At 42.0% G+C, this 27,161-nt stretch overlaps 1 protein-coding gene and 1 pseudogene across 4 annotated transcripts in view; both read right to left on the bottom strand.

The window, feature by feature from the left end:
- GALNT18 (polypeptide N-acetylgalactosaminyltransferase 18) overlaps positions 1–27,161 on the bottom strand; it is a 325,400-nt gene that overhangs the window by 68,407 nt on the left and 229,832 nt on the right. For all 4 annotated transcript variants that reach the window (XM_024558783.3, XM_045194103.3, XM_045194102.3 and 1 more), the window contains exons 4-6: positions 26,813–26,996; positions 24,968–25,165; positions 19,606–19,720 (exon numbers count right to left, since the gene is read on the bottom strand). In XM_024558783.3, the coding sequence (XP_024414551.2) occupies positions 19,606–19,720; positions 24,968–25,165; positions 26,813–26,996 (497 nt within the window). The remainder of the gene's footprint in view (positions 1–19,605; positions 19,721–24,967; positions 25,166–26,812; positions 26,997–27,161) is intronic.
- On the bottom strand, positions 9,365–9,554 carry LOC112303507 (small nucleolar RNA SNORA73 family; annotated as a pseudogene).

Here is a 27,161-nt window from a genome sequence, read left to right as displayed (position 1 = left end):
CCATTTTCTCAAGGTCAAGCCCGGACTTTCCCAGCTCTGGCACTTGGCCTCTGCTTACAAACAGGCACTAAATTTCCAGTTTTCAGTGACTCCCTCTCCCTCCATTCCTGGTTAAATAAAATCTCTAAACCCTCTGCCTCCTTTCAACCCTTAGCCACTCCATCCCTAGCTATCTGAATCTGTCTTATATTGTACCCTTTTAGTCCACTTGTCCCTTTAAAGTCCTCTTCCAGCTGTGTTTGTATGCCCTTTCTCTGCTCACATTCTTAAAGTCCAGGGTGGGGAGTTAAAGTCTTTGGCATCAGACAGAACTATGTTCAAATCCCAGCTCCACCACTCCTTCTCTGTGGGACCTGGGCAAAGGGGTCAACCTCTCTGCGTGTCAGTGTTTGTATCTGTAAAAATGAGGATAATAATTCTAGCCTCCCGTGGTTCCCTGGAGGAGTAAATAACATACAGCATAAACCTCACTAGAATGTAAGCTCTCTGAGGGCACAGCCAATGCTCTCCTGTTCATCACTGTATACCCAGTGTTCAGCACTGGGTATACACATTGCACAGTATTAAATAAGCAAGTTCACTAAGCACACAATGTTTGCTAAGTGATAACTATTAACATTACTATTCGTGCCCTGGCTGGTGTGGCTCAGTGTATGGAGTGCCGACCTGTGAACCAAAGGGTCCCTGGTTTGATTCCCAGTCAGGGTACATGGCTGAGTTGCGGGCCAGGTCACCAGTTGGGGGCACGTGAGAGGTAACCACACATTGATGTTTCCTTCTTTTTCTCCCTCCCTTCTTCTCTCTCTAAAAATAAATAAAATCTTTTAAAAAATTACTATTCATCTTAGCTTGGTTATTGCACTCCTGAAATGCTGCCTTCCCCTGAAATCTGTGAATTTTCCCACCGATCTAGCTCTTATCTTTCCAGTCAATTCTTCTGCATAACTGGAGCATCACTCTGCCCCCATCCTCCCATTCCTATGCTCACACTCAATCCTAAAATCTCTTCTCAGTTCCAACACCCTCACTGGGCTCCTCCATCCTCTTACCTTCACTGGGCACACAGAGGACACCTGTTCCCCTTGTCTTGCCTCTGAGCCTTCTCCTACCTTTTGTTATGTATTTCTGACTTCCTATTGATGTCATAATCCAGATACTACATTTCTCTGCATCCTAATGCCAAGTTTACAACACAAGCAGCATAATAAATGGTCACTGTATGAATGAATAAATAGGTGAATAATGCAAGCTTTTGGTTATTTCCATTATTACTTCTAATATCAAACTTGCTCAATTCCCCCCTGTTCCCACACCAATTCTCTATCCAAACACCCCTTTCTCAGCCAATGGCACCCCCAAATCTCCCATCACCTGGGATTAAAATCTCAATGCCGTCTTTGTCAGACTTTTAATAACTCATTTATAAGGACCAGGAAAGGCTAAGTCTTGACCTCCAATGATCACTGAAATCATTATTAACATCCAACACAGTGTTAAGGGAACATGTAGATGATGCCTGAGTTAAAGCTTTGAGTCACTGGAAAAATTCCCTTAGAAAGCATAAAAGCCTGCAAACTTGAAAACAGTGTTTAGTGTATTTTGAAATCCTTGGCCTCAAAAGACCGCATAGATGAACACTTATTCCATTGTGCAATTGTCAGCCTTCCGTAGGCTTCCCCCCATGACAGCAGCTGAAGGACAATGCCAAAGCAGATTCCAATCATGCCCAAATGAGACAAAACAGGGGCAGGGCTCAGCATCTTCACCCTCACCACACACACACACACATGCACGCACACACAGGGATGTGTTATTCTGAGCTCTCAGGTAATTCTGAACTCTAGCTCCAGCTGGCTTAGACTAACCCTAATGTTTATAAGCAACCAGAGACAAAAATCCAATTTAAGGTGTTGAATTTTCTTTCTCCAGGCATGGGTTTCCTGAGACCTTTTCAATTGAGCAGGAATGGCAGTACCCACACCCCTTCTCTTCTTCCCAAGTCTCTTGGGCTGTGCTGGCAGACTACTTGATTTACCTGAAACTGTGGTAGCCAGCGTTTTTAATTATCTTCCTTGTAGCTGGGTGAGAACAGCCATAATGCTAGCAGTGAGCTGAGGTTACTGAGACCTCCAAGTCCAAGGCCTCTGGGGAGAACCACAATGTCCCTTGTGTGCTTCAGTTCACAGCAGGCTAGATAAGCACATATTAACCTGCCTGGACTTCTTTTAGCAAAGTCTCTGGCCCTTTAACCCTACGTATATTTTGTAAAAAGCCTCAAATGATGGAGATCTAGGCAGTTGCTCCAGACCCTTCTTTGCTTTCTTTTCCTCTTCTGTGTCTGTGGCTTCCTGAACTCAGACTTCTGACTTTGTCTGTTTCTGGCTCCTGTCTTCCAGCAGATCTTCAATCTATCTCCTTTCTGACTCTGGCTTCCAGCTCAGCTCTTGTCTCTGTCACCTCATCCAGTTTTGAAGTCTCCTGAGACCTCAGGCAAAGACATGTGTGGTATTATCTAACCCAGGTTCCCCCCACTGTGATGGATTTGGGCTAAGTCATCAAGCACTGACACAGAACTGCGACCACGTTCCTAAGCGATGCTAGCCCAAGTTAGCCCCTGAACCTGAACTGTGTGCCATGGGTGATTTTAAACCCTGAAAGTGGAGGTGGACGAGCAGCATGATGCAGTGGTAAGGCATGAGCCTTGAAACCAGTCAGGCTGATTCTAATCTTGAGTGACCTTGGGAGATATTTAATCCTGTTACCTCCAGGTTCCTCGTTTACAAAATGGGGATAACAGCATGGACGTCACAGGGCTATTACAAAAATTAATGAGATAATATACACAAGGTAATGGGTCGACAGCACATAATAGCTGGAAGCTCCCATCATCATCATCATCTTCCAGATTAGGCCTAAGATGCTAACAGCGATGGAGCATGTAACATGTATCTGCTTTATGAAATAACTACCTTCTTCTGTTGCCCAAGAGTTATGTCACTAAGCCAACTCTTAGATAGTCCAGACTTAGAAATGCCAATGTTGGTACCCAGGAAGTGTCTGAACCCTCTCAGCTCCAGGTCATCTTCCACAAGTACCCTTTTTCCCTTTAACGTAAATCACTGATGAAAATGTTGGACAAACCAGAATAAGCGAAGAACCCACAAAAGGCTGCCTTCTGATTGCCAGTGACCAGTTTCCCGCCCTACGCCCCCATCTGATAGCTGTACCTTTTCTGTCTCTGACCGTCTGTCTCAGCTCCATGTCCTGTTACAGAACCCTAGCTCCCAGGCATTTAATTCAGCCATGTTCTTTCTCAGCTGTCAATCTACACATCACCCTGACCCCCTGGACCACCTGTCCTTTTTCCTGCCTGAAGAACACACTCTCATTCCTTGGCACCCAGCGTAAATGCCATCTCCATGGTGTCTGATCCACCTTCCATGTGTTGAGGGGTCACTCTGTCCTGGGTGCTGCTTCAAAGCATACGGCTGCTGTCATTTTGACCCTGAGTGGGCTATGCCTTACTCAGTGCTCTAATCAAAACTATATTCACAGGGATAAGTTTCCATCCAGAAAGTATTTTCTGGAAGATATGTCACCAGTGCAATTTAATTCTCTTAGCCAATTTTCTACAGAATGTAATTAAAATACATTTCCTTTTATAATAATTTTCCAGTTTGATTTTACTGCACTTATTTTCATTGATGGTGATATTTTTTTTTGCATTGATTTAACAATTAAGGTATGATTCATCTATCAGTATTTTAAAATCCAAACCACATTTTACAATTATGGTTTCTTTTGTGATGTCAACCAAGCTTAGTTTTCCTGAATCAAATCTGGCAGATGAAAATGATGTTATTCATTTCCTCAATCAATTTTTTAATTAAAATTTTTTTTACTGTGTTCATTTTTATTTGTTGCATTAGTTTGTGTTGATTACCTTTATTATTACATAGTTTGGAAAAAGGATAACTGTTTGTTTTAAAAAAAATTTAGGAATATCACAAGAAAAAGTGTGGACAGGTTTTCTGGGTCACATACTCGCTACAGTTGCTATGGGTGCGTCAAAGAACACGGAAACCCCTGAAGTCAGCCTGGACCGAGGGGTCAAAAGATCCTGTCTAAGCTCATGACATTTTCTATAATCTTCTATTAGTCCTGCACTTAGAGGATGGTAAGGTGGTTGTCACTCCAGCTAGACAGAGAGCCACCGAAAGGCAGGGTTCATGGCATCCACCTCTAGTTTCCTAGCACCTGGCAAGTGGGTGTTTAAAGAAGACTGAATGAGTAAATATGTGATTGAACCCATAGGAGATCATGAGAAATTCTGTCTTACTGAAGGCCATTACACTATGTCTACCTACATAAGGCACAATGTCTTCTGAAGCCACCCTTCTTGGGTTCAAATCTCAGCTTTACCATCTCCCAGTCATTGGACATGGAGCAAATTATATCATCTCTCTGTGCTTCAGTATATCCACCTGTTAGTGGGGGTAATATAAGCCCCTAAATCACCAGGATGTTGCAAGGATTAAGTTAATACATGTAAAGCACTTAGGACAGTAGTTCACATATAATTACTGCTACATTACTATTAACTCTCAGTATTATGAGCATAAATCTCATATATCTTTCTAGTAATATAGAGAGGCGGCCATGCCTTAAACATATCCAATTATCCCAATAGGCATTCCTTTCTCTTTTAAATGGTTCTAATATGTGTTTCTTACACTGAATTGATAACTACATCCGTTACGGCTTCCGCTCCACTATTCAAGCTGTGACCTTATAAGATATATAGAATATATTCCCTTATATTGACCGGCCTTCAAATTCAAAGCCTGCTAATTGAGTACATATTATATTCCAAGCGTCAGTATGAAAATCAAATATCCATAAATCCCGAAATCCAGTTTTTATAGTCTAACCAGGAAAGAAGAGACAGCGATGACATTTGTGTCTCTCACCAACCTTCTCCTTTGGATTCAAGATCTCCATGATACACGATGGGCAAGCCAGATTCCAATTGACAAATGTAATATAACTTATAAACATTTATAAGCTTGGACTTACAAACATAACATAAAGCCTACATGATTGAAATTGTGTGATATTAGTACATGAATACACCAACCAGAATAGAAAATCTGGAAACAGATCCAAATATGTATGGTGATTCAGTGTATAATAAAGGCTGTATTATCAACCAGTGAGGAAAAGGTGTTATTTTAAGTAGAAGGTGTTAGGATAACTGGATGGCTCTACAGAAAAATAAGACGTTGGGTCCATTCCTGAGACCATCCATCGGGATTAATTTGAATGAATCAGAGATTAAAAGGTGAAAATTATAATCATACAAGCATTAGAAGAAAACATAGGTGGATATTTCTATAACCTGATAGTGGATAAGTTTTTCTATGACTAAATTCTGGAAGCAAGAAGGAAAAAGACTGATGCATTTTCTTACTTTAAAAAAATCCCTTGCTTGACAAAAACAAAACAAAACGCCAGAAGCCAAATCAAAAGACAAGTAACAAACTACAAGAAAATATTTGCAATGTATATGATAGGCAAAAAATTACCATCCCTAATGTTAAAGAGATCCTAAAAATAGACAAAAGACTAACAATCCTAAAGAAAAATGGGCCAAAGATATGAAAAGCTCATGGAAAAAGAAATGCAAATGGCCTTAATCATATGAAAAGCTGCTCAACCTAGCTCCTCATCAGAAAAATGCAAATTAAAACTACTTTGAAGGCCGTTTTTCCCCTGTCAGATTGGCAAAGACCCAAATATGCAACAGCATACTTTGTTGGTTGGTTGTGAGGAAGCAGCCACCTTCATCACTTCCGGTGGGAAAAGTACTACCCCTCTGGAAATCTGAGGATGCCTAGCAAAATTATGCATGTATTTGCCTTCTGGCCTCACAATTCTATTTTTAGGAATCTATTAAAATAATAACCCAGTGAAATATGAAAAACATGTCTACAAAACTATTGATTATAGCACTATGCCCTCAAAAGGAAACTGGCAGTATAAACCATGGAATGGTCATGTACTGGAGTACTATGCAGCTATAACAAAAAGCAATGAGCCCTGACTGTGTGGCTCAGTGGGTTGGGCATCATCTGCTAAACCAAAAGGTCACAAGTTTAATTCCGGGTCAGGGCACATGTCTGGGCTGTGGGCCAGGTCCCCAGGGGGGGACATTCAAAAGGCAACTTATCTTCTAGTCATGAAAATTTCTCTCTCTCCCTTCCTCTCTCTCTAAAAATAAATAAAATTTTAAAACTTCTCTTAAAGAAACAAGCAATGAGAAACATCTCTACATGCCAGCAATCTTCAACTGGGCTGCTGCAAGAATTTTTAAAACATGCGATATCTGACTATTTAGTTAGAGGCTCTCACCTCTTTTCCCTTAGATTATCAAATTAAAAAATGACAATGGCTAAAACAACAATAGCCATCTGGTGTAAATGAATCAAAATTATACCTATTCTTTGTGAAATCAGCAACAAATATAATACATTTTTTGGTGTGCTGTAGAATTTTATTCATTAGTTTATGTGTGGCATGAGATGAAAAAGGTTGAAAATTGCTGTTATATACTATTATAAAATGATATTCAGAAAAAATATATATCATGAAAAAAACAAGCCAGTGAAATGTGTGCATAGCATACTACCGTTTATCCAAGAAAGCTGTGTGAGTGTACACACACGGTTCCGCACACAGTCATGTGCACTTAACCAGGGGATATGCCCTGAGAAATCTGTCATTAGATGATCTCCTGGTTGTGTTGCAGACATCGTACAGTGCACGAACACGAGCCTGATGGCACAGCCTACCACCCACCTGGGCTGCGCGGTGCAGCCTGCTGCTCCTAGGCTCTAAGCCCAAACAGCACGTTACTGTATGAAACACAAGATTAAACCAAGCAAGAGACACAGTAAACATGAGACACGATAGGAGGCTGCTGCCAGAGTAACACGACATGCTGTTTTACAACAACCTTTCTTTTTATAGTTAGAAAGAGTATACTCTGAGATCAAGATAAAAAGGACAGGATGGCAAATACATAAACCAGTAACAAAGTCGTTTAATATTATCATTTATTATGTACTGTGTATCATTCTATGTGCTATTCTTTTATACGGCTGGTGGCACAGCAGGTTTGTCTACACGGGCAGCCCCACAGACACGTGAGTGACGCGTTGTGCTAGGGCACTGTGGCCGCTCTGTCACGAGGCGATGGCAAGTTTTCAGCTGCATCATAATCTTATGTGACCACCATCACATATGTCGTCCATCACTGACCAAAACATCATTATGCTGCACACAACTGTAGCTTTTAAAGTATAAAGTAAAACAACAAAAAAACCCAAAATATTTTTTAGAGGTTGTGAGGAAATAGGATAAAGAGGGCAGTAGGAGGTAGACTTTTCTGAATATACTTTCTTTTATATATTTCACTTTGGAACGATGTATTTAATAATTATAAAGAATTAAATATGAAAAAATCTATTACTAAAAATCAAAAGTCAAATGACTCAAATGGACTCTTCATTAGGTTGGTAATATATCACACAGAGAGGAACTATTCTAGACCACTTTAAATCACGGTAATTCGACAGTACATCCCTAGTGGAATACAACCTAAAGACAAAGAGAAACGCAAAAAATATGAAACTGTTTCCAGTAATCGTATTGTTAATGGTAGTGTTGTTATTAGTATTCTGAGACAGTTGTGTGCATACTGAGGAATAAAATAAACAAGTAATTTTGTTGGTGTCATTAAAAACCAGAATTTTTGGCACAGGAGAAAAGAAATGTAGATGTAAGATTGACAAGGTTAAGTAAAAACCCAGTAGTCCTCAATTTGAAATAGAGAGATCATCCTGAACACCTGGGGTATTTTATTTCTACAAAGACAATAATTTCTATTCTGACTACTGAAAAGACCTATGAACATGCACCAACCCAGCAGCAAAAAGCACCCCTAGTGACCAAGACTGAGGTTTTAAATACCACTGCTCACTGAAAGAAAGCTAGGTTCAAGGAACATGTACAAGGGGCCCAAGGACAAGGACAATGGGGTGGGGACTGTCTTTGGGAGCAGGGATTGGACGGGGCAGGGGAGAGCAACAGGGGAAAACGGGGACAACTGTAACTGAACAACAATATAAATAAATAAATAAATAAATAAATAAATATTTTTAAAAAAGGAAACTTGGGCTCCTTAGGAAAATGGATGATTACAATTCTGGAGCAGGAAATGCAGAGGTGAGCCTGGAACATCTCTGATGGCAGGGAAGCCATTAAAGAGGCAAAGGACCCACAGACATGGACAACAGTGTGGGAACTGACTGTGGGAGCGAGGGGAGGGGCGGAGGAGGGCAAAGGGGGAAAATTGGGACAACTGTAATAGAATAACAATTAAAAATGACTTAACTAAAAAAAAGAGGCAAAAGAACTCAGGAACTTATGTTAACAGGTCTCAATGGCCAAAGGAGGAAATTTGTAAAACAATAAGGATATTAAATATAATGAATTAAAACACGTTACATATATAAACTCATAATGATACTAAAAATACTAAAATGAAATGTTCCCCTTTGGAAGGTGGTAGAGTATCTAATCAGTATATTGAAAGCTGTTATGTAATTATTTATCCTGATGCTTCCAAATAAACTTTGTTGTACTTCCGAGCAACCAAAGAGTAGGATGATTGTGAATGGCTCTCTATAAAAGTTATTCCGGCTAATAAATAAGAAAGGAGAAATAAAATGAACGTGTTATCATTATGCAAGCCCTGAAGAATCAGGGGCTCCGGTCAATGATCAGCAATGACTGCGAGCCTCGCACACGGGGGGCGGCTAGACATTATGCACTGCACGATGCAGTATACAAATCCTGCCTCTGGAATATTCCTGCTACAAAACTGAACCTACGTCTCCGGATCTAACTACCAATTTAGAAGAAATATATGGCACAGAAAGACATGTTCAATGACATCGGGGGAATGCAATCAGGGAAATCTAGACTGTGGGAGTCTTCACAGGACAAATGGCCTGATCTCTTTAAAAATAAATTACAAGGGGGAACAAAACACATAGAGGAGAAATACAGTAGATTAGTAAACATTTGAAAAGATATATTAACCAACTGGATCTTGACCCAAGCAAACAAATTATATAACAAAAACATTAGGAGAGAATTAGGAAATGATGAACACTGAGTATTTGATGGTATTAAGGAATTCTTTTCAACACTTTTAGGACTGAAAATAGTATTGTGGTAATGTTTTTTTTTAAAGACCTCATCTATTTTATTTTATCTTTATTTTATTTTTTGTTACCCTAGATGTTTTCTGCATGGTTTGTCTCCTCGGTGGTTGCCCACAGGACTCTGAGAAGCTGCAGGAATATGCAGGGACAGACTCCAGGCACATCTTTCTCTCCAAAACTGGGGAAAGGGACTGTACATCACGGAGCGGAAGGCCATCTATTTTAGATGCACACTGAAATACTTTCCATAATATAATGCCTAGGATTTGCTTCCAAATAACTGGAGTTGGGAGAGGATTGGACAGGGGTAGAGATTGCAGCCAAATGGGCCATGAGTTGACAATGTTAAAACTGTGTGATAGATGCAAGGGGATTTATTACACAATAGCATTCTCTTATTTTTGCATATGTTCAAAATTGTCGATAATACAGAGGGTTTAAAAATATATCCCATTTATGATAAAATATCCAGAATATAGAACACAATAGTCTAGACCAAGGATCCCCAAGCTCCAGGCCGTGGGAGATTGGAGCCTGTTAGGACCGGGGCCGCACAGCAGGAGGTGAGCTCCAATGTAAGATACCAAATCACCCCGAAACCATTCCTCCCACCCCTTGTCCATGAAAAAACTGTCTTCCACAAAACCGCTCTCTGTGCCAAAAAGGTTGGGGACCATTGGTCTAGACAATATATTACTTTGTTACTTCTAGAGGACACTTAAGCCCAAGTTTAAATCCCCTTGCTACATTAGGGACCATGTAATGTGTAATTCTTGGGCCTCCGGACACTGAAAGGAGGCATGGACCTGTTCCCTAGAAGCTAAGGCGTGGGGGTATCACCTAAGTTTAGCCAACGCTATGCTCTCACTCAGGACTTTGAATCTTGGCGAGCGTCATCAACACCCGAGCAACGGTGCCCACTACCCAGCAGTAGGACATCTAGTCATGGCAAAGCGGCCAGGATATTACTACAAAGAGACCATTCTTACCACTTGACTTTGGCTATGGTTTCTGCCATCGAGTCTTTCTTTGTTTCTGCTTGTTTTCTGAATCTGCTTCTCTAGACTTGTTAATTACTTGAGATATCCAATGACTTTCCAATACACCCCTTTTTCTCTTTCAGTTAGCCTGAGTCAATTTTTTTTGCTTACAATACAGATTTCTGAGTGTTATCTGAATAAAAAGTTCAGAAGGACTACAATAATATAAATCAAAGCATGTTTTAAAAAATAAAGCACTACATGAACTGTATGGTAGTATATTTATGCAACATATATGCTTATATGTATAATAGATATGATCATATGTTTTGTATGGTATAGATAGAGCATTTTATAGTCTACAAAGTAGTTAAATTGAGTTCTTACTATCTTTATTGTTAAAATAATGATTATAATATCAAGATAATAAAGTATGAGAATTAATTAACTCTTTTGGCTCACATCAATATTTTTAATCTTACAACACTATTAGGGTCAAATACCTGGATTGCCTATAGCACTTGATTGCTGCATGCATTTAATAGGGACAATTTTTGAAATTATATATGAAAGGCATTACCACTGTTACTTAGTTGATACAGAAGCCACAGCTGAACTTAGTGCAGGGACTAAGACATTTTTGACACCTGGTGACTATGCAGTTTGTGAAGCCTACTCCTCCCACTGTGTCCACACCTTCTTTGCTGCCTTCACCCCTCATGCCCTGTGGAATAGCCACTGGCCCTTTCCCAGGGCATGCAGTGATCCTAAATTCTTCATGGCTGGGAAAGATTAACGAGACAGGATGATAACTGGTAGACTAGGACAATGGAAAGATGTCATGGATTTAAAACAAAGTCACTGTCTGAGGTACTGAAAAATCTCAAATGCAAATTTCTGCTTCATTAAGCTATTAAATAAGGATACCCAGGTAAGGAGAACCTTTAACGATCCCTTGGTGACTCCAAGGCTAAAATGTGGTGCGAGTTGGCTAGACTTCCACCTGTTGTAGATGTTGCTCCGCTGCATAGGAGGAAAGGGCAAACTCATTCACAGGGAGCTCTCCTACACCCGGTCAGACTTATGGTGAGCTAGGCAAGAGCAGTTAAAAGATGTGAGGTTGCACTAGGATGATCTGGGTGAGCTAGAATAAAGATAATTGTGCAGTCTTAGCATAGATAGTGAAAAGTCCGTCAGCTTCGGGGGTGAAAACGCTGTTTAAGAGGCATTAATATAGCAGGCCATATTCTAAGTGTACTAATATAGCAGGCCATATTCTAAAGAGACAGATGACAATAAATGTTCAAAGATAGAGACTCTAAAATGCCAATAAGAAGCCCTAAGTAAGTAAAGCACAGATATCCAGTCAGTGACTTGCAGATATGCCCAAGTGGGGGTCCAACAGAGGGTCCTGTCTGGTAGACTCTCTTCTGTGTGATACATTTCAAAGAGCTCAATGCAGTCAAGAGCCATCCATAGTTCAGGCGAGATAGGGAGGAGTGGGTCTCTTTCATTCAACCGCCTAATCTGGACACCATGGGTAGGCCACAGGCTGAGTTGTGACGGCATGTTTTCCCTCCCCCTCCTACTTCTATGGTTTCCATTCCAGAAAAGTGGAGATAGTTGCTACTCATATTAACGAATTTAATTCCAAAGAATAATAAACAGGCTAGATGTCCAGATCAGTTTTCCTATGTCAGTTCCACATAACTAAGGAGTTGACTCTCAATATCTCAAGTTCAACAAATTTTACATTTCCCAAAGAATCTTTAGATATGTACATGAATCTTTTGTCGTATTGACCAGAGTACAAAGAATACAATTTAAACTTTTCTTTATGACTCAAGACTATTATTAAGATCAAGAATTGTGCTATAAACCTGGGGATCTGCCTGGATGTTTGGTCCTAGAAGAGAGACCCAGGCTGCTGTGCTTTTGGTCTCTTAGTATCTGTTCTGCAGTCTATGTTCAAATAATTTGCATAACTTTGAAATATTTTGTTCCTTGAAAGTTAAGCAGTACTTGATGGTAAAAAAATAAATAGTCTTATTTATCTGTGAGAAAGTTTTTTATTTATGAGAATATTTTTAACTACTGATTCAACTTCTTTAATGGTTACAGGACAATTTTGATTTTTGATTTCTTCCTGTGTCAGTTTCATAGGCTATATTTTTCTATGAATTTCTTCATATTGTTGTTTATTGGTCTCTCTCCTTCTCTCTCCTACTGAAAGTTAGTCATTTTATTGGTCTTTTAAAGAACCAGGCTTTGGCTTTATTAGTTCTTTTTAATATATATTTCTATTTCATTAATTTCTATTGTCTTTTTTTCTAGTTTTATTTTGATTTTTTCTAATTATATATTTAGCTCATTAAGTTTTAGCTTTTCTTTCTTATATAAGAATAGGATGCTATGCAATTTCTCTTAAGCACTATTTTAACTGCATTTCATATAATGTAATATATAGGGTATGTGTTTTCATTCAGTTCAAAATATTTTCAAATTTCCAAAGTAATTTCTTCTTTGATATATGAGTTATTGCCAAGTATTTCACAACTTCCAAAAATATTGCTTTGTCTATAATTTTTGGCTATGGATTTCTAATTTAATTCCATTGTGGTCAAAGGACATAATCTATATGATATTAATCCCTTTTTGAAATTTGTTGAATCTTGTCATTGTTAGATGAAATGTTCTATATATGCCCATTTGATTCAAACTATTAATTGTGTTGGTCTTTCAATTACTTGGAAAAATTTATTAAAATCCTCCACTATGTCAGTGGAGCTGTCAATGTCTTATAATTCTGTTAATTTTTAGTTTATAGAAATGAAGATTGTAGCATTAGGTGTATAAAAGCTTATAATCATTATATATTCCTGATGAATTGCACATATTATCACTTTATAGAAATCTCCTTTTTTATACTAAAGCATGCTGTAATGGTATTTTTTCTAATGTTAATGTAACTACAGCAACTTTTTAAAAAGATTTTATTTATTTATTTTTAGAGAGAGGGGAAGGGAACGAGAAAGAGAGGGAGAGAAAAATGAAAGTGTGGTTGCTTCTCACATGACCCCTGCTGGAGACCTGGCCTGCAGCCTGACTGGGAATCAAACCGGCAACCCTTTGGTTCACAGGCCCATGATCAATCCACTGAGCTACACCAGCTAGGGGAACAACTTCCTTTTGACTGGCATTTGCCTGTTATGACTCCTTCCATCCATTCAGATTTGAACCTTTCTGTGTATTTCAGACAGGTTTCTTATAAATAGCTTATAGATAATCTTAAAAATCTAGTCTAAAAATGTCTTTTAATTTAGTACATGCAAATTTAGTGCATTTACTGACATATTTAGATTTACTTCTATCATCTTATGTTTTTTCTTTGTACCACCTCTTCTATTTCTCTCATCATTTTCATATCTCATTTTTTCCCTCTATTATTTTGGAAGTTAAGACTTTCTATATCTATGATTTTTACGGCTTCTCTAGAAATTTTAATATGCTTATTTTATTAAAATTTAAAGTCGACTAGTATCCTATCTTCATTAACAACATAAGCATTTTAGAACACCTTAATTACATTCACCCCCTCCCAACTTATTTGCAATTTTCATCGTGCATTGCAGTTTTAATTTTTTATAACTCCACAAGACATTGCTATTGTGCTACACACCACCAATATTTCTATAGAGTTAAACATGTAAGTACTACTTGTGTGAGCTTAGTATTCTTTTACCTGCTTACCTTCTGGGACCGTTTTCGTTATATCCAAAGTATACCCTTTATAATTTTACTTGCCTATTAGTGGCAAACTCTGTCAGTGGGAGGTGGGGTGAACAGGGCAGGGGAGAGCAATGGGGAAAAATAGGGACAACTCTAATTGAACAATAAACACTTTTTTGAAAAGGAAAATGACTTTTTTTTACATTAGTTTATAAGAGATATTTTAATAAGTATACACATATAAGTTAATAATTATTTTCTCTTAGCATGTTTAAAATATTATTTTATGGTTTTCTAGATTCAACTATTGCCTTTGAAAAGTCAGCTGTTACTCTACCCTCAATCTTTAGGTATCTGTTTTTTTCTAACTGCTATAAGATCTCTTGTCTTTGGCATTCTGTAGTTTCACTATGAAATGTCTAGTATGAATATGTTTATAATTATCTTGCTTTGAATAGACTGACTTTGTGAATCTGAGGATTGGTCTTTCACCAGTTTGGGCATATTTTCAGTGATTATCTATTTAAATATTGCTTTTGTCTAATCTCTTTTTATTGTCTCCATTTGGAATTCTAAGGTATTAGACACTCTCTTTCAATTCTACATGCCTCTCAACTTTAAAAAAAATTTTTTCTTTATGTTCCTGGGCTCATTTGAAATAGTTTCTATGGGTCTATTGCCAAGTTTACTAGTTTCTTTCCTTTAACAATGTTCATCTAGCTGTTTAACCCATCCATCAAGCTTTTACTTTAATTTTTTTATATTTTTCATTCTTGAAATTCTATTCTATCTTCATATGACGAATCTTTTCTATAAAGATTAGTCTCTTGCTTCTTATTCATATTTTCAATGTGTTAAATATTTTTAAAATATATTACACCACTTATTTTATATCGTGTATCTGATAGATTTGATAACTGAAGCCTTTGTGGATTAAATCTGGCTGTCCAGCCCTGGCTGGTGTGGCTCAGTGGATTGAGCATCAGCCTATAAACCAAAAGTTTGTTGGTTTGATTCCCAGTCAGGGCCCATGCCTGGGTTTCAGGCCAGGTCCCCAGTAGGGGGTGTGCAAGAGGCAACCACACACTGATGTTTCTCTCACACATAGATGTTTTCCTCCCTCTCTTCTTCCCTCCTTCCCTTTCTCTAAAAATAATGGAATAAATAAAATTTAAAACAAAATTTGGCTGTCCAGTGTTTTTGCTGGTGTTTGCTGTTGGCGCTTTCTTTTTCCCTTGTCTGTTTTGTCTGCATGTGTGTGTAAGTGACTTCATATTCCTTGGAGCTCTAGCTGTGGCAAGCTTGTGTCCCAAGTTAAAAGGGTCTTTTCCCAGAGAAGATTGTATGTGCTTTTGCAGATGCCTAAGAACTTCCAAGTTAAACACTGAACTAAGAACTTTAAGTTAAATGTTATTCTTGAGGTTTTCTGGACCAGTGAGTATTTTGATTTTAAGTTATAAACCCAAGGAAGGGATTCACAGAAGACATTTTTTTCTTATCTCCACAGCACAAGATTGAGACAGGAAATCTTTGACCTACCACCAGGGTTGAAGATGGGAGTATTTGTAGTTCATCTTTATACTGAGATAATTGGCCTTTGGAGCCCCAGCTTTATGGGAGCTGTGTGTGGTGGGGAGGGCTACTTATTTAATTATACTCTTCATCTTAGGCAAGCCTTAGGCTTTATACCCTGTTCTCTGTACTCTATGAAACTGAGAAAACATAAGCTTAAAGTCACCAGGTTCTTCAAATATAACAGACTCAGGCTTTCTCTAGGTTTTCACTTATTTTTTCATCTCTGTATTAGTTTCCTTGGGCTGTTATAGCAAAGTACCACAATGTGGATCACCAAAACCCCAACCAACCAAACAAACAAAACAACCCAGAAATGTATTCTCTCACAGTTCCGGGGGCTAAAAGTCTAGAATCAGGTATTGGCCATGCTCCCTCCAAAACCTTTAGGGAAGAAACCTTCCTGGAAAGAAGGATCCTTCTTTCAGTGTCTGGTGATCTCAGACATTCCTTGGTTTGTGGCATCATAACTCTGGCCTCTGCCTCCATCTTTTCATTATCATCTTTTCTGTGTGTCTGTCTGTGTCTCTCATCAAAACACCATCACATAAGGCTCCGCCCCTTAAAGTAACAGAGGCGCCAAGAAAAAAAAAATGGCCCAAATGACAGAACACTTCAAAGCTCCAGAAAAAATATAACTAAGCGACGAAGAGATAGCTAACCTATCGGATGCACAGTTCAAAGCACTGGTTATCAATATGCTCACAGACTTGGTTGAATCTATTCGAAAAACAGATGAAAAAATGAAGCCTATGCTAAGAGAAACAAAGGAAAATGTACAGGGAACCAATAGTGATGAGAAGGAAACTGGGACTCAAATCAATGGTGTGGACCAGAAGGAAGAAACAAACATCCAACCAGAAAAGAATGAAGAAACAAGAACTTGGAAAAATGAGGAGAGGCTTAGGAACCTCCAGGACACCTTGAAACGTTCCAACATCCAAATTATAGGGGTGCCAGAAGGAGAAGAGGATGAACAAAAAATTGAAAACTTATTTGAACAAATAATGAAGGAGAACTTCCCTAATCTGGCAAAGGAAATAGACTTCCGGGAAGTCCAGGAAGCTCAGAGAGTCCCAAAGAAGCTGGACCCAAGGAGGAACACACCAAGGCACATCATAATTACATTACCCAAGATTAAACGCAAGGACCTACATCCAAGATTACTGTATCCAGCAAAGCTATCACTTAGAATGGAAGGGAAGATAAAGTGCTTCTCAGATAAGGTCAAGTTAAAGAAGCTCATCATCACCAAGCCCTTATTATATGAAATGTTAAAGGGAGTTACCTAAGAAAAAGAAGATAAAAAATAGGAACAGTAAAAATGACAGCAAACTCACAGTTATTAATGGCCACACATAAAACAAAAACGAGAGCAAACTAGGCAAACAACTAGAACATGAGGGTTGTCATTAAGGGAGTGGGAGGGGGAGAGGGGGGTAAAGGTACAGAGAATAAGTAGCATAGATGATAGGTGGAAAATAGACAGGGGGAGGGTAAAAATAGTGTAGGAAATGTAGAAGCCAAAGAACTTATAAGTATGACCCATGGACATGAACTATAGGGGGGGAATGTGGGAGGGAGGGGTGTGGGCAGGATGGAGTGGGGTGGGGGGGAAATGGGACAACTATAATAGCATAATCAATAAATATATTTAAAAAAAAAAAAAAAAAAACACCATCACATTGGATTAGGGTCCACCCTACTCCAGTATGACCTCACCTTAAACTAATTATATCTGTGAAGACCCTATTTCCAAATAAGATCATAGTCACAGGTACAAGGGGTTAGAAATTCAACATATTTTTGAGAGGATGCAATTCAACCCATAACATTCTCTAACAATTTTTTAATTCCTTGCCAGCTATTGAATGCTTTCTTATATATCCTAGCATTTTTATAGCCATCAACTATACAATCTTTGTGAATTCTATTCAACATCTTATTTCTTACTCTTCATTCTGCTTGGCTGTGGCAACTCTCTTCCTTCCCCCACTGAGTTGTGGACTTGGAAATCATAAATTTAATAAAAGTACTGCCTTTTTTTAAGCTCTAAGGGCTTTTATCTTTAGATCACTGTGGCATATCTATCTAGTCTTTCGAATCATAAAGACCTGGGGTTGAAACCTTTCTCGACATCTAATAAATTGTAGGACCTTGAGAACATATGTAAGCTTTTAATTTCACAATTTCTTCATCTGAAAAAAAGGGGTATTATAATAGCAGCTACTTTTTAGGGTGTTTTATAGATGGATGGCATAAGTAAAGTGCCTAGTGCAATCCCTGGCACAGGGTGAGTATTGAACAATTGTGCAAACAACTCAATTTCTGTGTTACAAATGGGTAAGGACTTTGAATGGTGCCCTGTGACTAAATGAGGTGAGAAAAGCAATGTCTCTCAGTTTTACACAAAATCCTATGGGCAATTGAGGGGAGATTCTATAAGAGGAGAGTGAGGTCCTGAGAATTTAACTCATAAAACATGAAAAAAAAACCCCACACACTGATAACCATAGAAAATGTGAAAATCTATTTTAGAGATGCTCAGTGGTTCTGTATCCTTTAAGGTGGGGGGCAGGGGCTGGCATTCAAATGAACAGGTCCCACCTTCTGTTCTCAGCCAGCCAATAGGTTGTTGGGCCCCTGCTTTAAAAGCCACCTTTCTTTCAACTCTGACAAGTAGGAGGGAAGAGATGAAGGGGGAAAAAAGACAGGCAACATTTCATACTGTAAGTTACACCCTGAACACAAAATCACTCAAAGATTTTTAGTAAGTATTTGAAAGCCTCACCCAGGCCCACACTCAGAGCTTTACAATCGAGGCCAGGAGAGGCCAGAAATTTCCCACCACTTGATGACTGACTCACATACATGTTGGAAGCAGAGTTCACAAATCTAATTCCTTTCTCTGTTCCCAGACATTTTTATCCAGAGTGCATAAGTGACTAGAGGCGATCCTGCCCACTCAGCCAATTCCTGGCAGCAGCTCCTAGTGAAAAATATGATGTTTGGGGGCAAGCATTTATCCAGGAGCGGCACTGAAATGAGATGGTTAGGACGCAAGTGGTGGATAAATGACCAGTGTAGGGAGAGCTTTAAAAATGAAGGTGATTATGCAGGCACTGTCCTCTATGAATATGTTAGCTTCCCAGTAAGCCCATGCATTTGACTGCCTCCACAGCAATTTCTCTGGGTATCAGTAAAAACAGTTGCCCGAAAGTGTTTTCTAAGCTCGGCTTCAGAGAAACTGCTCCCGCTGCCAGTCCTCAAAGCCCTAGCATTAAGTCTGGGTGACAAGTCAGGTTCACACAGTACCCGTCAGGCCACTGCAGGTGATGCGAGAGTCTCACTGAAGGTACCCAGTCTCCCCTCAGGCCAAGACGAAGGTTGTGTGGGGCCAGCTGACTGTCCAGTCTGGGTGGGAGGGCTCAGGGGGTCAGAGTCAACAGGAAGGTGTATCCAAGCTGGAGTCCTTGTGGGAACTGAATATCAGGAACTGGAGATGCCAGATACAGACACTAAGCCCAAAGGGATGTGAGGGGGATCACTAGTAGGAACCAGCCAGGCGTGGCTGCATTGTGCATGGAGGGCTGACCATGAGGAGGAACATCCTGACCGCCATGAACACTAGCAGGTATGACGCTTCCTCTGAGGGCTGGCAAGACTGTAGTGCATAGAAGTGTCAGGCTGCTTAAAGATCCCCAGGGAGTGGACAGTGAGGACCACCATGGGGTTAGGGTTAGGGTTTAACAAAAAGGTTGTTCCCTTGAGTTGGGAGCTCAACTCTTCCACATCTCCACCCCTAGACAAAGCAGTTTCTGAAGTCTTTTTCTTCCTGAAAACTCTGTAAGCCCCATCCTATGTCTCTATGCTGTCCCTATTAGCCCTGATCACACTCACATGGACCAAACTTAGGGAATGGACATTCAGAATCAGTCTATGACCCTCAACCTTGAGCTCCATTTCTCCAGCCCATAGACTCTTCACACTTTGGAGAGCTGAGCCAAGCCCTATGGGTGAGAAACCCTGCTCACCCTGATCCCGAGCTCGACGTTCTCGCCTCCATAGACCTCCATGCCTTCATCCAGTAAGCCGATCTCCTGGAAGTACTGGCGGTCCACGATGAAGCAGCCAATGAGGGCTGGGCTCCTGCAGGGGTGAGGGGAGATGGACCAGCTGTTAGCAGAGGGGCGGAATCGTGGTCTGGCCTTCCTACCAGGAACATCAGGTCCTTTTCCTTCCTTTGCTGCCAAAGCTGGTGCAGAGCTCACTCACCGAGTAGTCCTCCCAGGTCTACCCTCACCAGATACTCCAGGGAATCTATTTCATCGGGGCTGCCGCAGCCACCTCCTGACCTGGGCCCAGCCACCTTCCCATGGAGTGTGCATTTGTCTTAGCCCATAGAAGCAGCACTCAGCCTGCCAGTCTGGATTGAACATCTGCCTGGCCCCTAAACTCTGACCTGCACAGCCAGTCTGTTTCTACCTGGGCATTCTGCCAACTTCCCAATCCTTCCCCAGCTTAGATTCTGCATGCCCACCTTGGTTCATATAAAAAGATCAGCTGGGACTTTGGATAGCATGACAAATAATTTGGATTTTATCTATAGGTAATGGAGAGTCAATAAGGAATTTTAAGCAAATAGTGGTATGAGCAGATCTGTGTTTTTAAAGATCTGTGTTTTAATCCTCAGGCCGCTGAGGGAAGACAGATCGGAGGAGGTTGAATGGATGTTGAGGAATCCAATTGGGAAGCTTGTTGCTGTATCCAGGTGAGAAATGATGAAGACCTGACCATAGTATCAAGAATGGAGACAGATTCCTGGCTGGTGTGGCTCAGTGGATTGAGTGCCAGCTTGTGAACCAAAGGGTTGTTGGTTCAATTCCCAGTCAGGCCACATGCCTGGGTTGCAGGCCAGGTCCCCAGTAGGGTGTGTGAAAGAGGCAACCACACACTGATGTTTCTCTCCCTCTCTTTCTCCTTCCCTTCCTCTCTTTCTAAAAATAAATAAAATCTTTTTTTTTGTTTTTTTTGAGATTCCACAGCAAGAATGTATAATGCACCTAATCCAATTTACCATGTACTCCACTACCAGATTAATCTTCCCAAATTACATTGGGATAATGCCATTCTCATGCTTTAAAATCTTCAATGACTATTTCCTGTGGAATGAAGAATGAGAATCTATCTTGACAAAATCCTCATACTGTTCCATGTCTCCCATGGCTTCTCTGTGCCTAGCAGTTACAGCAGACAAGTCTCTATTCCGCTGACAGGCTTCCTCTTCTGCCAGCATGGCTTTTCTCATGACTTCTCTTTTACCCAGAACGAAAGGTCTTTTCTCTTGACCATTTCCACTTGGAAAATCCTACCCGCACATGTCCCTCTGCCTGTGGTGATGGACCCACTGTGGGAGAGGCCGCCAGAGGCAAAGCATGAGTGGGAGAAATGACCTGACTTCACATCTCCTCCACGAGCACTTCCCAGTGGCTGAACCTAAAACAAAGCCAGTGGGCAATGGAGCCTGGGAAACATAGACTGCAGGGAAGAGTGGACAAGGATCTAAGAGCAAATAAATAAAATCTTTAAAAGAAAGAATGGAGACAGAAATTGTTTGAAGACATATTTTGATGTAAAATCAGCAGAACTGTGAAACAGATGAATTATGAAGGTGAGAAAGAGAGGCAGGAATCTGGATGGCAGCTGGCCTTTCTGGCTTGGGTGACACTGACGTGGGGGCCACACATCAATATGGGTAGAGAGAAAAGGCTGGCTTTAGAAGCAAGAAGTATTCCTTGCTGGGAACACTGATCTTAAGGTGCCTGTGGGACGCTAGGGGGAGATACTCAACAGGCAGGCCTTAGATAGACCGTCTGGGTCTAGAATTCAACAGGGGTCTTAGGCTGGAGCAACACAACCACAGCTTATAGGTCCAGAAGCTGGAAGGCCCTCCTTAGTGAGCATGTGAGTGCGGGGCTCACTGGCTATGTGCAGACACCCAGCACAGGACTTCACAGGGAGTGACCCACATCAGGCGAATCAGCATGAGCGTGTGTGGGCTGCTTCTCTGCTGGGAGCATTAACTTTTGCAAATAACTCTGGATGGTTCCACTGCACACCACTACCAGTTCTAGCCCTTGTATAGCAATCTGTCACCTGGTGGCTGAAGGATTTGGAAGGTAAGAGAAAAGATTGGAGAAATGAGGACTCTTCGGTCATAAGAAAACTTAGTCACGTGCAAATACAACCATCTTCAAAATTGGAAACTCATCCAGGTGGAGAAACAGCTCTTTTGCAGTCTCTGTCTTTGGAGAATACTGATGCAGGAGGCTGCTCAGTGGAGTCTGGTGCCCTGGGGTCCCTGCCCCTCCTCCTTTCAAATCAGAGCATTTCATTCTGAATGGCTTCACCTTCCATAGACCACAGGTACCCAGGGAGGTCAGTCCACCTCAACCTGCCTCTCCTAAAGCAGACTGAGGTCCTGCTCTGGTGGGGGATGCTTGATCCTGGCCTTGGAGTGCTTTGGGAAAAATACCCATTCTGGCTGTATCTCTGAGTGAAGTCCCCTAGCCTGTCTGAGCCTCTGATTCCATATCAGTGACGTAGAATAAACTATGTGACCTCACAGGATTAAATTAAGTAAAGCACTTTAAAACCTCTGGGACATAATTGCTACTCAAAAATCCTTTTAAAAGATGCACTGAACACTGAAGAAGCCCAGAGAATCTCCTCTCCAAATCATGGTGATTTAAAAACTTCAGCCCAGCAGGTGGACAGAGTAGCATTCCAGCGTCTTCCTCAGCATTCCTGAAATGTTGCACTTAGCTGGGCACCACTGGACATGTTGGAAGGGGCCTTCCCCACATGGCCAGACCCATTCAGGGAAAGGCAGAATCCCAAACAGTTACTCTGGCGCGAGCACAGGCCAGCTCAGGCAGTCCGCTGATTATTCACTGGCTGGGGTATTAAGTGGACTCAGTCAGCCTGAAAGCTTTATTGATTTATACCTTGTCTCATTGCCCCCAAATGAGAAACAGCTTACAAGAAAAATGTAAAATACATTGGAAAATAAAACAGATAAATGTCTGAAAAGTCCAAAAATTCACAACGGAACTGAGGACTACTAGAATGCCTGTGTAGCATTAGGTCCTCCTTCATCATTCTTAAAAATGCATCCACAAAGGAGACTCTGTCTGAGCTTCCTGGTGCTGAGTGGAAAATGAACATACATGTTCTTGGAAATAAGATTCACAGTTCCCACATGGAAACATCACACTAATTCCTCAGGGGCAACAAGGCTTTCTTTGACTAGCAGTGAATTTGAAAGAAAGTTCTTGTCTTCTTTGAAAGGTCACTTTGGGACATCGTGAACAACCACCTCAAAGACCTCCATTTAGAACACACCAGGAGATACTTCTGGGCACTTTTTACAGCTTGCGCCATGTGTGGACAAAGCACTCAAGGTCAGCCCCATGCAAACAGGAGCCGAGGTGGGCAAGGTCGATCTGCATAAACTACAAATTTCAGTGGGGCTGTCTTTATCTAGGGATAAAACCAGGAATGTTCTTCCAAAAACATTACATTAATATAATTTACTCAGCCAAGTTGTTGATAAAAATTAGGTGAAGGAAAATTTGAGATTGAGACGATATTCTTTGTAAAGGACCTAGAAGGCAGGTTTACCAGGGCCAGGCTGATACATTTGGAGACGAGCTGAACAGAAGCAGCTGACATCAGTGCAATCTTCTGCAAGAATGCTTGTTGCATGGCCGTGCATTTCCCCCCAGGAGCATTCAGTAGACCTGGGGCAAGGACTCAGCCATTCCAATTCTGAACTCTGGAGTGGGCAACTAGGGGGGTGACAGCGACCTGGGTTTGGATCCTGGCTCCACCGCCCAGAGCCTTTGGCAGGGCCGCTCTCCTCCGTCAGCCTTGCTTTCCTTATGGTGTAAAACAGGATGACACAATGAGCTGTCACCAGGTTATAATGAGCAGCAAATAAGACCATGTACATGAAAGGCCCTTGCACACAGGGACCTCCGAAGAAATATTGAACAACACAAAACTGTGGCACGTGACTGATAGGTAACAGAGATAACCACAGGAAAGCCAGGTGGAGTTCTCTTCCATCCCATTATATATATGAGTATAGTTTATTTTTTCTTCTGGCAAGGCAAATGTGATCTTAGATAATAATCACCCACTTTCAATTAAATCTTTCATAATCTTCCTTCCTCACATAATACAAAGCGACATCAGTTTCTAATCTCTTTCATTCCGGGAACTGTCCCCTAGGCCACCTTCTGGTGTTGGCTGTGTGTTTAACAGGCAGGACTTGGCAGGGAGCATAAAGGTGCCTGCTCTGTGATTAACCAGACAGAAACAAGGGCTTGTGCGGATGGCTGTTTCAGGAGTCCTGAGCCATAAAACAGAGGCTGCACAGGGGAGTCACTTGGGTGGCCTGTGAAGGTAGCAGCAAAGGCTCAGTTCGGGGTCTTTGAAATGCAGTTTGAAGTTCCTTTTATCCGCGTCCTGTAGGATAAGCTCAAACATATCAGCAGGGTACACAAGGTGCTGTGAGGTCTGGTCCTGCCTCTCCTTCCCTCCAGCCTCGTGATTGGAGGCTGCTCCTGTGGGTGCTCCTTTTAGACCACAGGTGGCAAACACAAGGCCCATGGGCTGAATCCGGCCCTCCACCTTGTTTTATCCGGCCAGGCACCTTGTTTCCACCCTGTGGCAGTGCTGAGCTCTCACTTAACTGTTATGGAGTAGTTACATTTATACAGTCCTAAAATTACATTCGGCCCTTTGAAGGCAACCACAAGGCTGATATGGCTCCTGGTGAAAATGAGCTTGACACCCCTGTTCTAGACCCTTTGAACCTCCTCTGTGCCCATGAACTCATTCTGCTCCTTTGCATATGGGTGCCCCTGCCCCAAGCTTACAATCTCCTACTTGCCCTTAGAAACAAGGGCAAATGTTACACTCTCTGAAAAGGATTCTCCCGTTTCCATGCGGTTTCCACCCGTATGGTGGAATAATGTTATTCTAATTATTTTGTCTGTCTTTACTAGATTCCAGGATTTTGGTCTAGTAAGGGATTGAGTCTGAATCACTCTGGATCCCAAACTCCCAACAGGTGTCCCACAGTGATGTGTTAGAATGAGCAACTTTGAGCTTCTGAATGAATTCTGGGAGCCATGGCTCTTTAAAAAGGGATCACCGGAGTCTATAAGCAGTGACTGAAGGGCATTTGTAATTCCTTGCCACCACCACCCACCTCGCTCCACCCGGCCGTCTAATGACGGGACTGGACTTAGGGGAATGAGGGCTGCACTGGGAGTGGAGCTTTGCCTGGAAGACAGGGCAGAAAGACCCACAGGTGAGGTGCTTTACCTGATCGGGGCTGTGGAGTTCTCCAGCTTCCACCAGGCCTTGGGGGGGTTTAGGTAGCGGCACCACAGCTCCCAGTCAAAGCCTTGGGCGGCCAGAGGATACTCTTCTATCTCAAAGTTGTCATATTTGATGTTGTCAAAGGATGGTGAGATGACCCGCTTTGGGTTCTCCTTTATTCGGGTGAGCACGGGTTCAGCCCTGAGCAGGAGAGAGGGAGAGATGGGGTGACTGCTTCCAAGGGGGACAAACACCATACTGGCAACTCCTGAAGCTCCCTCTCCTGCAGCAAGAGAAAGGAATGCCTGGCCATCTCCTCCAGGGGAAAGCTGCTCTGCCTCCTGGGAAGGAGGCCCTGGTAACCTCCCATCCTCCACACTTCTGGGCTGGCAAGAGGCCTGACCACTCCTTCAGTACCTCCTGGGCTGAGCTAAGAGAGTCTTAGTGCCTTACATATTTGTGTCTGCTTGCTTTCCCTTTTTCCACTCAAAAAAAAAAAAAAAAGGCTTAAGAAAGAAGAAAGAAACAGATCTGAGGTTCCATGGGAAGCTTTCGACATGGCCTTTTATTTTGCTAAAATTCAGTGCATTAACCAGGAGACAAAGGCATATGAGGATGGTAGAGATACAGAGGTGAGAACAAACTTACTTCATGCTGCTTGGGTCCTTCCATCTGTGCCCCACCCCCACACCACGTGTTCCCTTCTGCCCAAGAAAAGGGGGCAGGTCTGGCTTCCAGGGAGCCAGGGGCCCATGTGAGTAATGTGTTTGCAGACAGGAATGATAAGCTTCTCATTAATAATGCAGTTGTTGCATAACTGTTTATTTAAATCAGCTTGAAATAGTATGTGTCCTCCTCTCCTGGCTGTAAATCCAACGAAAATGCTTTTTAAATAGTCACAAATGGCAAGCAGAGACGTCAGCGATGATAAATGGCGGCACTGCAATCTTAATTTGGCCGGTTATGTAAAAGTATGCCCAAATCCAGCCATGCTGCTACTCCCCGCTAAACGGCGCTCCTCGCCCCACTCCAGAGAGGCAGAGGATGGCACGTGGAGTCTGGGGAGGAGAGAGACACGAGTGTGAGCAGGCATAGTGGTTAGCAGGGTGGTGCACTCAGCTCCTCCCCGTGCCTGTAGCGCCCTCGCCCAGGCGCTCTACAAAGACGCACGCGGTGGGCCGCAGCACACCCTCTGGCCTGTAGGGATGTCGGTGTCAGGTGCCCCATCCCTGCTCAGATGCAGCCTCAGAAGCCTTGTATCTGTTCTCTTCCCCCTCGTAGCACCTGAGCAGCCCTGAGCAGAGAAAGAAAGGTTTTCTAAGACCTAAGTGTCACCAGGAGGGAGAATCTGAGATACTGTGCCAGCATTGGCCTGGTCTTCAGGGAACCCAGGGTACCTGTGACATCAAACCACTGTAGCCCCCTCTGCCTACTAGGCCTTGGCCCCGTCTGTGTGGTTGGCCCTGACTTTCATCTCCTGTTGGGTCCAGCTCTCCCTTTCCTGGGGGTTTGCAGCCCTATCCCTAGGTAGGCTGGCACTCTTGGCTTTGCCCTTAGCATTTACCCCTCTGCCAGATCATATCCCCTAGAGTCCCACAGCAGCCAGAGTCACACCTAATGTCATCATACCTTTAGACACTTTCCGTTGACCCTTTTGACCCCTACCCCTTCCCCACCCTAAAGGGTCAGACCTGTTGCCTATGTCACTTACACAACCAGATCTCACCTGTTGTGAGAATTCTGTGCTTACACCAGCTATGACTGAGATCCCAGCATGCTCTGCACCCATTTGAGCCAGAGCCTCTGGTCCATGTTGGGACTCATCCCCCTCTCCTGAGGAGCACTTACCAGCCCACATTGAACTCCACATGGGCATCAAAGAGTGCCACTACGGGGGCAGTCGCTACCCTCCAGCCGCTGACCCTGGAGCGGATGAGGCCCTCCTGCTTGCTGTGGCGCACGACTTTGATGAAGCCCGGCTTCTGGCCATTCACCTTATCCACGTACTCTGTCAGCTTCTCCTTCAGTTCCTCTGGGAGGGAGAAAATGTATCGTCAGCATAATAGGGGCAGGGGACAATCAAAGCAGGATATATGGGGAAATAGGAGGAGGAACTAAAGACATTTGATGGAAAGAAATCCTCGGTAATGACTGAAGGATGGTCTTCAACTCTCAATGGTTATCAGCGTGGAAAAGG

This window comes from Desmodus rotundus, chromosome 5 (genome assembly GCF_022682495.2).
Source record: "Desmodus rotundus isolate HL8 chromosome 5, HLdesRot8A.1, whole genome shotgun sequence".
Taxonomy (NCBI): Eukaryota; Metazoa; Chordata; class Mammalia; order Chiroptera; family Phyllostomidae; genus Desmodus; species Desmodus rotundus.
The sequence above is the reverse complement of the archived record's forward strand: the minus strand, read 5'-3'. Positions and strand labels throughout refer to the sequence as shown.